The 14,469-nt window shown below is 42.6% G+C and overlaps 1 protein-coding gene across 5 annotated transcripts in view; it reads left to right on the top strand.

Moving 5' to 3' along the window:
- LOC131906578 (uncharacterized) overlaps window positions 1-14,469 on the top strand; it is a 65,543-nt gene that overhangs the window by 36,340 nt on the left and 14,734 nt on the right. For 4 of the 5 annotated variants that reach the window (XM_059257189.1, XM_059257187.1, XM_059257188.1 and 1 more), the window contains one exon: window positions 2,493-2,659. The exons of the other annotated variant lie outside the window; for it this stretch is intronic. In XM_059257189.1, the coding sequence (XP_059113172.1) occupies window positions 2,493-2,659 (167 nt within the window). The remainder of the gene's footprint in view (window positions 1-2,492; window positions 2,660-14,469) is intronic. 5 annotated transcript variants of the gene reach the window in all.

Here is a 14,469-nt window from a genome sequence, read left to right as displayed (position 1 = left end):
AGGGTAGAGCAAAGGAGAGGAGGGTCCCCGCAGCTCCCCTCTGTGCCCTGGTGTGACAAACAGGAGGTCACCTCCTCCTGGGACTTCTGCTCCAAATGAATGACTACTCCGATAGTGGCTGCAATAAATCCAATTGAGTTGAATTAAAAAGTAAAAGGCAGGTACATTTTTAGGGACTTGTCGCTCCTGGAGGAGATCACGGCCTCACAGTAGGAAGTCCATGTAATCTCATGGCTGAACTGATTGATTTAGGGGCCTTTCGCAGGAGTGGAGGGAGGCAGTGACATACTTGTTAAGGTATTGGGGTATTGGCTGGGTCTGGGGTCCGATAGGTGTGTTCTGGGTCCAGTGGTCACTTTGGAATCCAGAACCAAGTGTCTGTTTACTGTCTATCTCCATGTTTAGTTATCAAACATTTATACTTATTGATTTGTAGAAACATCCTCCAGGATGTAAGGATGTGTGCTTTCTCCCTTTTAAGAGGACATTGATTGTATTAATTGCAGTAATGGGGCTGCATGGCTTCAGGACCTTATACCTGTTAAGTGGCTGCTCATCCAAATGGAGTATAGCCAATGAAGCGGTTTTGTTTAGAATACCAAAAATCACCAAAGTAAAGGTTAACATTTTATGAACATTTCTTTGACCAAGCCTTGAGCTGTGCAGGGCTTAATGTCTTTCATGGGTAGGTAGTCTCATTCATAATAAAACTGATTTAACATAATATCAGAGAGATTTTATTAATTATCTTACAATTTTGTATATTGTATATTTATCATATTTAATCCCAACTGCACAACTTCTCCCACATTCATACCTTTTCCCAAACCTATCCACTTTGTGTCTTCTTTATTTTTTCCTTAAAACAAATTTAAAAATCCAGTTCGATATTGGCCATATACTCTTGAGTGTGTGGCCATCCACTGGAGCATGGTCCACCAACTGAAGACCACATCCTTAAAGCAAACTGAATTCTACTGTTGGGCAGATAAGAATTGTCCATAGCTCATCACATGTGGGTGATACTTTCTGCCCAACTCCATTCCCCATGTTGGGATTAGTTCTAGAATTTTGAGCTTTCATATGTCTTGTGCATTTATCATAACTGTGCATGTGAGTTCATATTGGCAACTGCTGTTTGATGTGTAGAAAACACTGTTTCATTGTAGTCAGGCAGTTCCTTCCTCTCTTACAATCTTTATGCTCTCTTGTGAAAGTATCACTAAGCCATAGGAGGAAGGACTATGATTTCTTGACATACCAGGATTCCTCACTCCACCGCCTTTTATTCTCCTCACATAGACCAGCTGTGGATTAAAACTGTGTGTTAAATCACTACCTACTGCCAAAGAAGCAACTCGGATGAGGAGTGATAATTGCACTAATCTATTGTATAATGATAAGTTATTAGGGGTTGGTTTAATACTATGTAGATATACTAGTAAAAAAAATTGTGATAGTTTCTTGCTTAAGCCTCAGCCCATCGTGTCAGTTATGTATTCCATCTTGAGGTTTGGACTTTAATACATTCAGAACATGTAACATTGGTAACCCCATGGCATTTGTGCCACTATTGCACCACTGGGCAAATCTTGACAGGACATCTATTATTGTAGCTTACAGGGTTACACCGAGAAAAGATTGATGGTTACTCTTATTCTCCAGTAGTGTGCATAGCACAGATGGAAGGAAACTTCCAGGTCATACCAGGTTGATTTCTTCATTTCTGTGAGTCAAGCATATGTTATCTCCAACAATAGCTTAGTGTCAAGTTCTGAGGGTAACCAAGATCAATGTCAGGCCTGTTGGGAATCTTTGGGATCTATTAGCCAACAGCTCACAAAGAATATCCCATTTCTAGCACTATCTTACATTTGTTAGACTATGCAGTCTAGATTGGTTATCATCACCTGTTAGTGGGTAACTCCACTTACACTATTTTACATATATACATATATATATATATATATATATATATATATATATATATATATAGGCAGTATCTGCAATAGTTGGCTTTCAGATGGCTTTTCAAAAAAATTTTAATGTTAGTTATCCTCCTAGTATTCACTCCTTTTTGCTGCCTTCTCACTCCCATATCATTTACCTCTTTTTCCATGGTTCCTCTTTCCCCCTTTATATCATGTTCTATTTTCCCTGCCTTGAAATTTCTCCTCATCTTCCCTTACTAGTTTTTGGACTTCTAAGACTATTCCAAGTGAAACACACTTATCTAGAGCTTTGAGTAAATGACTTAGTATTGTTCCTAGAATCAGGATCCTATCTACAGTGAGCTAAATTTATTTTAGGAGTGATTCCCAGAAAAGACAAGTGACCAGTTAGATAAAATATTTGGTGCAGTGTCATATATCATCTATATCATATCCCCTGTGTTCACTTTGAAATTCTTTGATATATACTGTATATTTAAGCAAGAACCATGCAGGGGAATCATCAAACTTATGCATTTAATGACCTCCATTCTTCCTCAGATTCAGAGAGAACAGTTAGAAGAATATATTCTTTCATAAACTGGATTATTCGGTGGGCCCCTGACTATGTCCATTTGGACACACCAGCCCCAAACACTGGGCATCTGTTTGGACAGATGCTCATGGATATTTGTGAAGATGGTGTGGAGCTGCCTGCTCCAATTATGGTATGCATCATTTTTTTTTTCTTCTGTGGCCACAGTGTTTCCAGAGAATATAGCACTTTCAAACCCTTTCTCAGGGCTGGAGAGATGGCTCAGAGGTTAAGAGCAATTCCCAGCAACCTCATGGTGGCTCACAACCATCTATAATGAAATTTGGTGCCCTCTTCTGGTGTGCAGGCATACATGCAGGCAGAACATTGTATACTTAATAAATAAATAAATCTTTAAAAAAAATCCTTTCTCCAATTGGAAGAACAATTAGATAACCCATGACCAGGGAAGAGAAAGAAAGCTAGTAAACTATCATTTTTTTTTTTTGGGTTTTTCGAGACAGGGTTTCTCTGTGTAGCTTTGCGCCTCTCCTAGAACTCACTTGGTAGCCCAGGCTGGCCTTGAACTCACAGAGATCCGCCTGCCTCTGCCTCCCGAGTGCTGGGATTAAAGGCGTGCGCCACCACCGCCCGGCTTAAACTATCATTTTTAAAGAAAAAAAAACCCACGTAGGTTATGCTGATTTATAGAAGGTAAGCAAGGAGGAAAATACATTCTCGTCTTTTTCACTGACTTAAGCAAAGACATTACCTTCTGGATGATGGTAGAGGGCCCAAAAAATAATTACTCAATGAAAATATCAAACATTCTAAAGAACAAAGCCCTGTGCCACTATTTATTGTGTTGTTACTTTCAAAATAGTTTGTCACCCTACTTGCTTCATCTCAAATACAGATAAAATATCAAAATAATTAGCCTATTAAATGGTTTAAATAGGACACATTGCACAATGAATCTCTGAAATAATACCTTGAGTGTAGTAGAGTTTTCTTTGATGTCATACAAGCCCAGGGACTTACAGACAACTGCTAGTTCATAATTCACTGTCTAAAATGGAAATGAGATTCAGAACTTGAAGTCATACATCGTTAGTCCTTTCATCTTCATATTCCTGACACTCCTTTGCTTGATATTATTTGTCTATTTGTTTTGGAAAGTCATAGAATCTATTTCAATAAGAACTAAGGTAAGTCTAGTTTCTGAGAGGATATCTGTACTAAAATAACATATTTTTCATTCAACAGTGACTATGGGACAACGTTTGACCCAAGGCCGTTAAATGCCACTATGTTCTACACAAGGGACAACTGCGTCAGGGTGTCTGAGGCCCCATCTGGATCAGCCTGTTTAGTTAGCTGTTGTGTTTTTTTTCCTTTCATTCATTTAGAGATTAGAATCCCTGTAACCACGTATTATTTCTTTCTTCATTTATTGTTATAATATTCTTCTGACAACTCTTTTTAAAAATTCTGGCGGGATTTATTAGAACTTGGTTTAAATCTTGTCTGAAGAGAAATAAATGACCTCTTCAACAAAAGAATCAAAACACCAAACATAAACTGAGAGAAGCATCTGAGTTGATCCCTCTTTCCATCTATTCACAACTGAGAAAAAAATCCATCTTTAAAATATCTCCTGTTTTTCTATTTTATATTATTTGAGTTCTATTAAATATATTATATAAATTAAATATTTGCTTATGTATTAAACATATTCTTTATTGTAATAATAAATATTTCATAATTTGATGTCATGTTTTGTTTATGACAAGCATAGTTCTTTGTAGGATGCCAGCTGGGCATTTTATCTGGTCTTAGCTGTGTAACTCATGGATGTTCAGTTATCTAGCAGCTCAAATGGGGTTCACTAACATGTATGTCATTTGAACCTGCTAATGATTTGTTCTCTGTCTATGACAAGTTAGCCCAGCCTTCTTAACATGGTAGAAGAGTTTTCAGAAGGTAGACTAGGATGTAATATACCTAAAATAATATACCCTGGAAAACTGTGATGACTGAAGCAGAATGAAAAACTTTCCATGGTATGAACAGCCTAAACAAATTATACCCAACAAACTAAAACCTAAGGAAAATATAGGAAGCATTATTTCTCCCTGAAGAATTGAGCATAGCAGAAAGAGAGAGAGAGAGAGAGAGAGAGAGAGAGAGAGAGAGAGAGAGACAGAGAAACAGAGAGAGAGACAGAGAGACAGAGAGACAGAGAGAGGAGAAACAGAGAGAGAAAGGGAGAGAGAGAGAGACTGTGGAAATAAATACTGAGTATTAATTATTAAAACACAAAATACCACTGAGAAGAAAACACCAAAAGTCAACAACACAATTACCACTACTGACACACATTTCAATAATTTGAAATATCATTTAAATTCTCATTCTCCCATCAAAGGACACAGACTGACTGAAAGGATCAAGAAGCAAAAGGACAGGGAAGGAGGGTTGTGGCTCATGCTTATATATCTCAGTATTTATAAGGATGCTGAGGTAGAAGGACTGCCATAAACTGTAGTCAGCCTGGACTACAGTGTGAAGCCATGCCTCAAAAGAGAAGAGAAAGAGAAACAAGATTGGGAGTCAGGAGTAGAGAGGGGCAGGCAGGCAGGGAAGAGGTAGGAGGGAAAACAGGAAGTAATTTTCCACTTATGGGGGAATGTCTCTAACAAGGTCATCCTTTAACCAGGACTTCTTGCCTTGGTTATCTCTATCCAGGCCAAGGCCACATGGGCTAGAGATGGAATATAGGCAGAGGGGATCAAAGGAAAAAAAGACCTAGGACCCAATAAAAGGACAAGTCCAAAGACCACCCCAAGATCTCCCATGCTCAGAAGAACCTACTGTTATTTACTATGCAGGGCTGTTTACCATGTGAAAAAGTCATGAGGCATGACAAAACCCACTATAAGAGATTATTAGGGGAAGGGAATAGAAGGAGGTGCTTAGGACTATGGAAATGTTCATGCAAGGGGAGGAGGGAGGGGTATGTGGCCTGCTTTTTATGGATTCCGCCGCACATGCGCATATGGGCTTATGTAGCTACACCACACATGTGCATAGATTATTTGATCATGCTGCGTGCAAATCACATGACCACGCAGCACACAGATTACATAAGACATAAGGCCCTGGAATGACTAAACATCTTGCCAGTGCGTGCATGGTCATGGGGAGTTGCTAAAAATTCTATCATTCCAGACTCTTTGTTCTTGTAAAAGATGGCAGGTAAATGGGAATGGGGGTGCTGCATCTCCCAAAACTGCTTCCAGATGACTTTGTGGGCATTGGTTAATTCTTCGGGGTAAGGAAGCTTGAGGTAGCTGGACATCCTGAGGTAGAGGATTGTCCTCTGCTGCTTTGGGAATCATCCATCGTCTGCTCCCAGCTGACTCAGTGGGTGTCAGTTAACTCTTGGGGGTAGGGAAGGAGGCTTTTGATGTAGCCAGATGACCTGAAGTAGTGAATTGCCCTCTGCTTCTTTGGGAATTGTCCATTGTCTTCTGCTGCTTAGGGCTCTGTGGCTTTTGGGTCTGACAAGGTGCTGGCAAGGCAGAAGAGGAAGTTTAGAAAAAAATTTTACCTTGTGGGGGAGGTCCCTGAGGGATCCCAGGGTGAGGGAGGGGGTCCCAAGACCAGGAAAGTTTGAGTTATACTTATCTGAAGTGGATCTGACCTGTCCAGGTGGATTCAAGCTGGCTCTGGAACTTGGAAGAATTTTTAAGCATATTAAGAAGCAGCCACAGGGAATTTAAAATCTTGAGCTGGTAGCCATGATATTATAATGTTTAGTACTCTGCTATCAGAATTTTATTGGTTTGTGTGTGTGTGTGTGTGTGTGTGTGTGTGTGTGTGTGTGTGAGAGAGAGAGAGAGAGAGAGAGAGAGAGAGAGAGAGAGAGAGAGAGAGAAGAGAGAGAAGAGAGAGAAACTTGGAATATGCTTCTAATTTTCACCTCTGATAAGCCTTATCTGAGACAATTTTAAGACATCTGTTTCCTTTATTAGTTAAACATCCAGGAGACATAGGTGATCAATTGCTGAGAGCATTTAACAATGACAGATTGTTATATTAAAGTCTGTTTTTTGCAGAGTCCAGACCCTTTTGAATTTTGGGGTATAAATACCTTTGGACTGTTACTGTTCCTTATCACCTGGGTATACTTGATGGTCCTTGCCCTCCAGCTCTATGGTGGTCCTGTAACAATTAACTGAGTAGTTAAATATGGTGATATTTTATTTGTGTTGAAATGTGATATTTTATTTGTATGTTAATAATAAAGTTTTTCTAAAGATCAGAGGTCATAGCAAGCCATAAACAGAAGTCAGGTGGTAGTAGCACATGCCTGTAGTAGGAATCTTAAAAGTTCTTATTAATAAAATCAAACTTGAGGCCAGTTATTGGGGTGAATTCTGAATGATCAGAGAAACAGAATAAGCCACAGCTACCTCACCTTGCCAGTTCCTCAGCTGATCCTGTTTCCTCAGACTGGAAGCCTCTGAGTCCTCATCCAGCATGAATCTTGGCTGAACTGCTGCTCAAAAGCCTGAAAACTTAACCAGCCAAATGCTTCTAGTTTCTGATCTTCATTCCTTATATACCTTTCTGCTTTCTATCATCACTCCCTGGGATTAAAGCCTCGCTTTCTGGGATTAAAGGCGTGAGTTACCATGCTTGGCTGTATCCTTGAACAAATGGATTTCTGCCTCTGGAATGCTAGGATTAAAGGCGTGTGCTACCACTGCCTATCCTAAGTATCTAGTGGCTTTTCTGTTCTCTGACCCCAGATAAGTTTATTAGGGTACACAATATTTTGGGGAACACAATACCACCACACATGCCCTTAATCCGATCACATGGCAGCCAGAGTCTATGTGTGATCAAGGACACAGCCAAGTGTGGTAACACATGCCTTTAATCCCAATACGAACCATAGAGAGCTGGAGGTCTGTATAGACAGGCAGTGACGAGGAAGTGATGTGGCTGGGCTTAGAGTCAATGAAAAGGCAGAACAAGAAGGCAATAAAAGCACAGGTTAGACAGGAAGACGCTCTCTCTGGGGAAGCTACAGAATGGTGGTAAGCTAAGGCTAGTCATGGCTATTCGCTATTTCTCTGATCTCTTCAGCTATTACCCCTGTATTTGGTTCTGTGTTTCTTATTTAATAAGATTGTTTAGAAATTCGTCTACAGTTAATTATGAGAGAGAACCAGGAAGGGAAAACTTGTGGAGTGAAACCTCATTCTTCTGGAATTGGTGACAAGGCACTGGATCCTGATGTCCTCTGAAACTTGAGAGAGCAGAGCCCTGTCTGTGTCATTGTGTATGAGGAGGAATTCTCCTGGGTTGCTTCAGGTTAGACAGGTGAATCCAGTGGGAAAAGTCCTCGAGCTTAGCAGCTGTGGGGGTTACAAGAATTACCTTGAAGGGTCTCTGTCATTTAGGGGAAAGAGGTGGGGGGCACTGGCCTGGAGGGGAAAGAAGGACCTGATCCCCAATGTGGACTGGGCGTGGGCATGGATTATCTCATGGCTGGGGTAAGGAACTGTCTGTGAAGTTCCATGGGAGTAAACGAAGATGACAGAGCAAGGTGGTTAAGGGGTCATTTGGGAGGGGTAAAAGTTTGGATAGGAGGCCCAGTGTTATCAGTTCAAACAGGGAGATTGAGAGGGGCCACTTGGGAAGGGCCCAGAGCCTAAAATGAGCTAGAGGCAATAGTTTTACCCAGTCATGGTGAAGTTCCTGTGACATCTTAGTAAGAATGGATTTTAAATACCGGTTGGTGTGCTCACCTTCCCTGAGGACTGAGGATGGTATGGGATATGAAAATGCTAAGGAATATTAAGACCCTTAGCTAGTGTCTGGGAAATTTGGGAGGTGAAATCCGGAACATCAGACTCAAGAGAGGCAGGAATCCCAAACATGGGAATAATTTCCCACAGAAGGAGATCTGCAACTGTCTGAGCCTGCTTAATAGAAACCGGATATGCCTCTACCCAATTCGAAAATGAGACCACCATCATGAGGAGATATTTAATTCACCTGACAATGGGCATATGGGTAAAAATCGAGCTGCCAGCCAGTCCCTGGAAGGGAACCTCTAGCCTGGTGGGTGGGAAAATGTTGGCTCCAGTATTTGGTGTTAGGATCTGACTTTTGGCAATTTCACAAGAGGCAGTAGTAGTTCTTAAGAACTGTAAGTCCTTAGAGGTGGGCTGCAAGTGGGCTTTTACAAATTAAGACAGAGCAAGACTATTAGGGTGAAAGAGCTGATTTAAATAGGACAGAATTTGCCTAGTATCAGGAGTTGCCTGTGAGGGTGTGGGCTACACTGTATGAATTCCTTGAGGTGGGTGGGGTGAGTCTTGGCCCTGGAGGGCTGCTGTCCTAACTGCCTGGTCAGCCTGGTTATTTCCCTTAGAGATAATAGAGCTGTTGGTCTGATGAGACTGGCAGTGGATAAATCCTATAGCCTTGGGAAGATGGGAGGCCTTTAGCATGGCCATTATTTGGCCTGAGTTAGATATGGATTCTCCCTTTGCTGTAAGGAGCCCATGCTCTTTCCAAATAGCAGCATGGGACAGGAGGATATGAAAAGCATATTTGGAGTCTTTATAAGCATTTAGGGGTTGCCCCTGTGCCAATTGGAAGGCATGGGTGAAAGCTATCAGCTCAGCCTGTTGGTTAGTATTATGCATGGGTAATGCTTATGCTTCTACCACCCCAGTATCTGACACTATGGCATAGCCTGCTTTATGGGTCCCCTTGTGTAAAAAGGAGCTGCCATCTGTATACCAGGTATAAGTGGCCTGAGGCAATGTGCCCTCCTGTATGTGTGAAGCATGGGATAATAGTTCCTCTAAGGTTTCAGTGCAGGAATGAGATGGAGAGCAGTCAGTGTTATGTTGACAAAGGAGTATTGACATGTTAAGGGGTGGGCAAGTCTGGAAAGTAAGTGTGGCATCTTCCAGTAATGCCACCTAGAGAGAAATAACTCAGGAAGGAGGTGAAGTTTGTAAGCCTTTATAAGTTAAGAGATGAGACAAGTTATAGTGAGAGAAGATAGTGGTGGGAATCCCAAAGGTTAGCTCAGCAGCTGCTAAAGCACAATTACAGGGTGCCCATCCCTGAGTGATAAGGTCTAGTTTCTTTGACAGGTATGCTACAGGTGCAAAGGAGGATCCCAGCTGGTTCCCTAGGATTCCAAGGGCATATCCCTCTCTTTCTGTTACATAGAAGGAGAAGGGATGAGTTGGGTCTGGGAGGTGAAGTGCTGGAGCTTGTTGGAGCTTCTGGAAGGGTTTAGTAATGGGGGTGAAAGGGGTTCATTCAGGGAGCCCAGAGCTGCCTCATATAAGGGGCGAGCAAGGAGAGAAAAAGATGGAACCCAAGACCTTAAGAAGCCAGATATTCCCAGAAAAGACAAAATCTGTTTAGTAGAGGGGATGGATAGCAAGAGACTGGATTAGATGCTTTCTATCTACAGTGATAGCCTTGTGGATTGAAGTAATGGTTAGACCTAAACAGTTGAACTGAAGAGTGGACAACTGAACCTTGGAAGACAAAACTCTATAACCCCAGCTGGACAAGAAATTTAGGAGAGCAGAGGTGTTAGTTTGGCTAAGTTGTAATGACAGGCTGCAGAGCAGAATGTTGTCAACATACTGTATTAGTTTAGAGCCAGGGAGGGACAAAGAGAGCAGGTCAGGGTCTAGGGCCTGACCAAATAGGTATGGGCTGTCCCTGAATCCCTGTGGCAGTACAGTCCAGGTCAGCTGTGTAGACAGGTGAGTGTCAGGGTCAGTCCAGGTGAAAGCAAAGATATTTTTGAGACTGAGGGTTGAGAGAAATAGAAAAAAAATCCTTGAGATTGAGCACTGAAAAGTGAGAGGTCCTTGAAGGGATGGTTGAGAGAAGAGTATAAGGGTTAGGCACTACTGGATGGAGGAGGACCACTGCAGAATTAATGAGCTGGAGGTCTTGAACTAGATGGTCAGTTCCATTAGACTTTTTAACTACAAGTATGGGGGTGTTAAAAGGAGAAGAGGTTGGGGGAGTGGTTTTTTCCTGAGAAGGTCAAACATAATAGGCTTAAGTCCTTTAAGGCTCTGGAATGAGAGAGGGTGCTGAGCTTGGGTAATGTACCTGGTAGGGTCCTGTAACTGGACAATAGGGAGATGATGCCTAGCAATAGAAGGGTTCTGGGTGTCCCAGACTTTGGGGTCTACTTGAGAGGTGGCAAGGGAAATGAAACGTTAGAGCTAGTAGACTTGGTGGCTAAGAGGAGAAGGAGGGGTGCTTCTGATGAGTTGAGTGAGGCAAAAGGGGGGAGCAAATGAAATAAAAGCTCCTACTTTATCTAGAAAATCTCTTCCCATTAGGGGCACAGGGCAGGTTGGTACAACTAAAAACGTGTGGGTGAGAGGGAAACCCCTGAAAATACAATTAAGTGGTGGGGTCTGGTGAGGTAGGTAAGGCTGTCCCCCTACCCTAACAGTAGGGAGACGAGAAGGAGAGGTAGGACTCCAAAACTCCCTCGGGAGTAAGTAAGTGGCTCTGGTGGCCAAAAGGAAGGAAATGGATCCCTCCTAATACTGTAATGGCTACTCTAGGTTCCCTGTGAGAGAAGGTTGTGGTTGGGCCAGGAAAAGGGCACCTTCAATAATCCTTGACCACGGCCAAGCCTAGGAGATTGGTGGGGAGTCGTCTTCATTTGATGTCCCCATGCAATGAGGTTCACAGGTCAGTGAGCTGATCAGGGTCTCTCTTGGCACTTTGGACAAGGCCTAGTTGGTGGCCCGTGTGGGGCAGGCCACACACAAGCCCAGTGAACTTCTCTATCACATTTAAAACAGGGACCTGAGGCCTTCACGAAGCCAGTTGGATAGATGTGCCAGCATTTGGAAGTTCTGTTTATGGGATTTCTCATCTCTCCCATGGTACACCTTAAATGCCACTGCTAAGATTTCTGCCTGTGGAGTCAGAGGTTCCCTCTCCAGATGCTTAAGTTTAGTCATGATGTCAGGGAAGCTCTGCAAAGCAAAGTGGGTCATAAGGAGCTGTCTGTCCTCTGGGCTCTCAGGATCTAGGCTAGTATATTTAAGAGAGCCTTTGTAAGCCGTTCTAAAAAATGAGACAGATTATCTTCCTTATCTTGAATTAACGTTTTTTTAGCTTTTTATAGTTTACTGGTTTGAGGGCAGCCTTATGAAGGCCTGCCAGGAGGCAGGTTATAAACCTATCCCTAGCTAGAGAACCACTTGGGGTATTATAATCCCAGTGTGGGCCCTGATTGGGAATCGCCTCAGTCCTGGGTGGATGGGCAGCATTACTTTGATGAATTTGTCTGCATGTTCCCAAACTCATCTGTGCTCCTTAGGAAGTAGGTTATTAGCAAGTATCATATATACATCATGAAAAGTGAGACTATAAGATTGGGTAATATATTGGAATTGTTTAATAAAGGAAGCAGAATTAAAGGTATAGGAACCCATTTTTTTTCTATTTGAGAAAGTTCTGCAAGGGAGAAAGAGACATAAACCTTCACCAGTCCATCCACCCTGGCTACCTCTCACAAAGAGAGAATGGTTGGCAGGTCAGCATGGCTGGAGTCAGATCCCTTAGCAGTCTGAGAACCAGTAAAGAGGTGTAAAGGTTGGAGCCAGAGTTGGGTGGTTGGGGCAGCCCAATACCAGAGAGGAGGAGGGGACTAGAGGAAGAGCCAAAAGGGCAGACACTCGGAGGACAGATAGGTGGAGGTTCATTTGCAGCACCCAGAGCGGTAGTCAAAGATTCCTCAGGTTCAGGTTGCATAGATAGGAGCACGTGGGGAGGGCAGAAGGAATCAAGAGGGGAAGGTTTAAAGCTTAGATAAAAAAAGCCTGGATATATGGCAACTCTTTCCATTTGCCCATTTGCTGGCAGAAGTTAGATAATTCCCAGAAAATATTGGGGTCAAAGGAGCCATTAGCTAGCCATTTCTTATTGTGATCTAAGGGATATTTAGGCCATTTCTTAGTGCTGAGGCAGACAAGCTTATATATCTTTAAGTAAGGCTAATTAAGCTGAGAGGTTTGAGAGTTTCCAGGAGGAAAGACATTCCAGGAGGGAAGGAGGACTAATAGGGTTGGAAACCTTATTTACTATGACTACAGCAGAGAGAAAACTTTTGTATAATATTAGAGGGACCAGCCTTAATATTATACATCCTAGGGGCTCAGGAGAGAGAACTATTAATGGCAAGGACTATTTTCAGGAAATAGAATCTCATCACACTGAGCTCTATAGTCCACTTGCTTTAATTCCTCTGGCATAACATCCTTTATACACAGCTTCAGTTCTGTTCTCATGTCTAGCTCCTTTCTTGCCTGATTTCTCTGTATATTTATCTACTGCTTTCTCTAAGTTCTATCTTAATTCTCTTGTCTTAACTCTTCCTCATCTAGGTCCTTTTCATTTTGTTCTTACATAGCTAGTACTTCCCCATCTGACTCTTCTTCATCTTCCATCTCATTCCTCTGGTACTCTCTTCTAGCCCTACAACCTAGTTCTTCCCCATCTCAGTTTGTTCCTCTCAAGTTCTTACCCGTCTAGTTCTTTCATTCTCTTTTCTCTTCTCCATCTCTCTGTGCCCTGGAAGTCCTGGCATATAAAGCCAGGCTTCCAGGGTCAAATGGAGGGGTGATAAGAATCACATTGAATGAGGTTTCTAGCATGACAATTAAGGTGTTTGGCCATCCCATCACCAGAGTAGGTCAGTTTGGGCTGTCTCTCGACCATTGCCAGCAGTCTGTTGTGGGGGTATCTTTGTGGATTTCTGTGGGCCTCTAGCACTTTGCTTCTTCCTATTCTCATGTGGTCTTCATTTACCATGGTCTCCTATTCCTTGTTCTCCCTCTCTGTTGTTGATCCAGCTGGGATCTCCCACTCCCCCAAGCTCTCTTTCCCTCGACCCTCGCCCTTCACTACCCCCACTCATGTCCAGGCTGTTCATGTAGATCTCATTCCATTTCTCTGTCATTGGGCGATCCCTGTGTCTTTCTTGGGGTCCTGTTTTCCAGGTAGCCTCCCTGGTGATGTGAGTAGCAGTTCAGTCATCCTTCTTCCACATCTAGTATCCTGCTATGAGTGAGTACATACCATGCCAACTACTGAGGGATCTGGATGCAGAGATCCATGACTAGGCCCCGGGTGGATCTCTGGGAGTCCAATTAGCGAGAATGAGGAGGGTTTATATGAACGAGAATTGTTGAGACCAAGGTTGGATAAAGCACAGAGACAAATAGCCAAATGAATGGAAACACATGAACTATGAACCAATGGCTGAGGGGTCACCAACTGGATCAGGCCCTCTGAGTGGGTGAGACAGTTGATTGGCTTGATCTGTTTGGGAGGCATCCAGGCAGTGGGACCGGGTCCTGTGCTCATTGCATGAGTTGGCTGTTTGAAACCTGGGGCCTATGCAGGGTCGCTTGGCTCGGCCTGGGAGGAGGGGACTGGACCTACCTGGACTGAGTCTACCAGGTTGATCTCAGTCTGTGGGGAAGGCTTTGCCCTGGAGGAGATGGGAATGGGGGGCGGGCTGGGGGGAAGGTGAGGGCGGCGGGAGGGGGGAGAACAAGGGAATCCATGGCTGATATGTAGAACTGAATTGTATTGAAAAAAAAAAGTAGATGGAACTGCAGAGCTTCAAGGTGGCTGTATGCTGAATTTAGAAATAACTGAAATGTATATTAACTGTAACCTCTCTAATATTTAGTGTCATTGATCTTTAAAATTTTATTAAATCTGATGAGCAAATATATACCTAAAAAAAACAAAAAACAAACAAAAAAACAAAACAAACAAACAAACAAAAAAGAATCACATTGAGAGGCAATAACCATTAATTACCATTTGCAACCCCAAAGGGAAGTGACCAATGGGGAAATAAATTAACTAAAGGCTAAATTCGGGTAATATCTAAGAAGAGGG

The sequence above is a fragment of the Peromyscus eremicus genome, chromosome 3 (assembly GCF_949786415.1).
Source record: "Peromyscus eremicus chromosome 3, PerEre_H2_v1, whole genome shotgun sequence".
Classification (NCBI taxonomy): Eukaryota; Metazoa; Chordata; class Mammalia; order Rodentia; family Cricetidae; genus Peromyscus; species Peromyscus eremicus.
The sequence above is the reverse complement of the archived record's forward strand: the minus strand, read 5'-3'. Positions and strand labels throughout refer to the sequence as shown.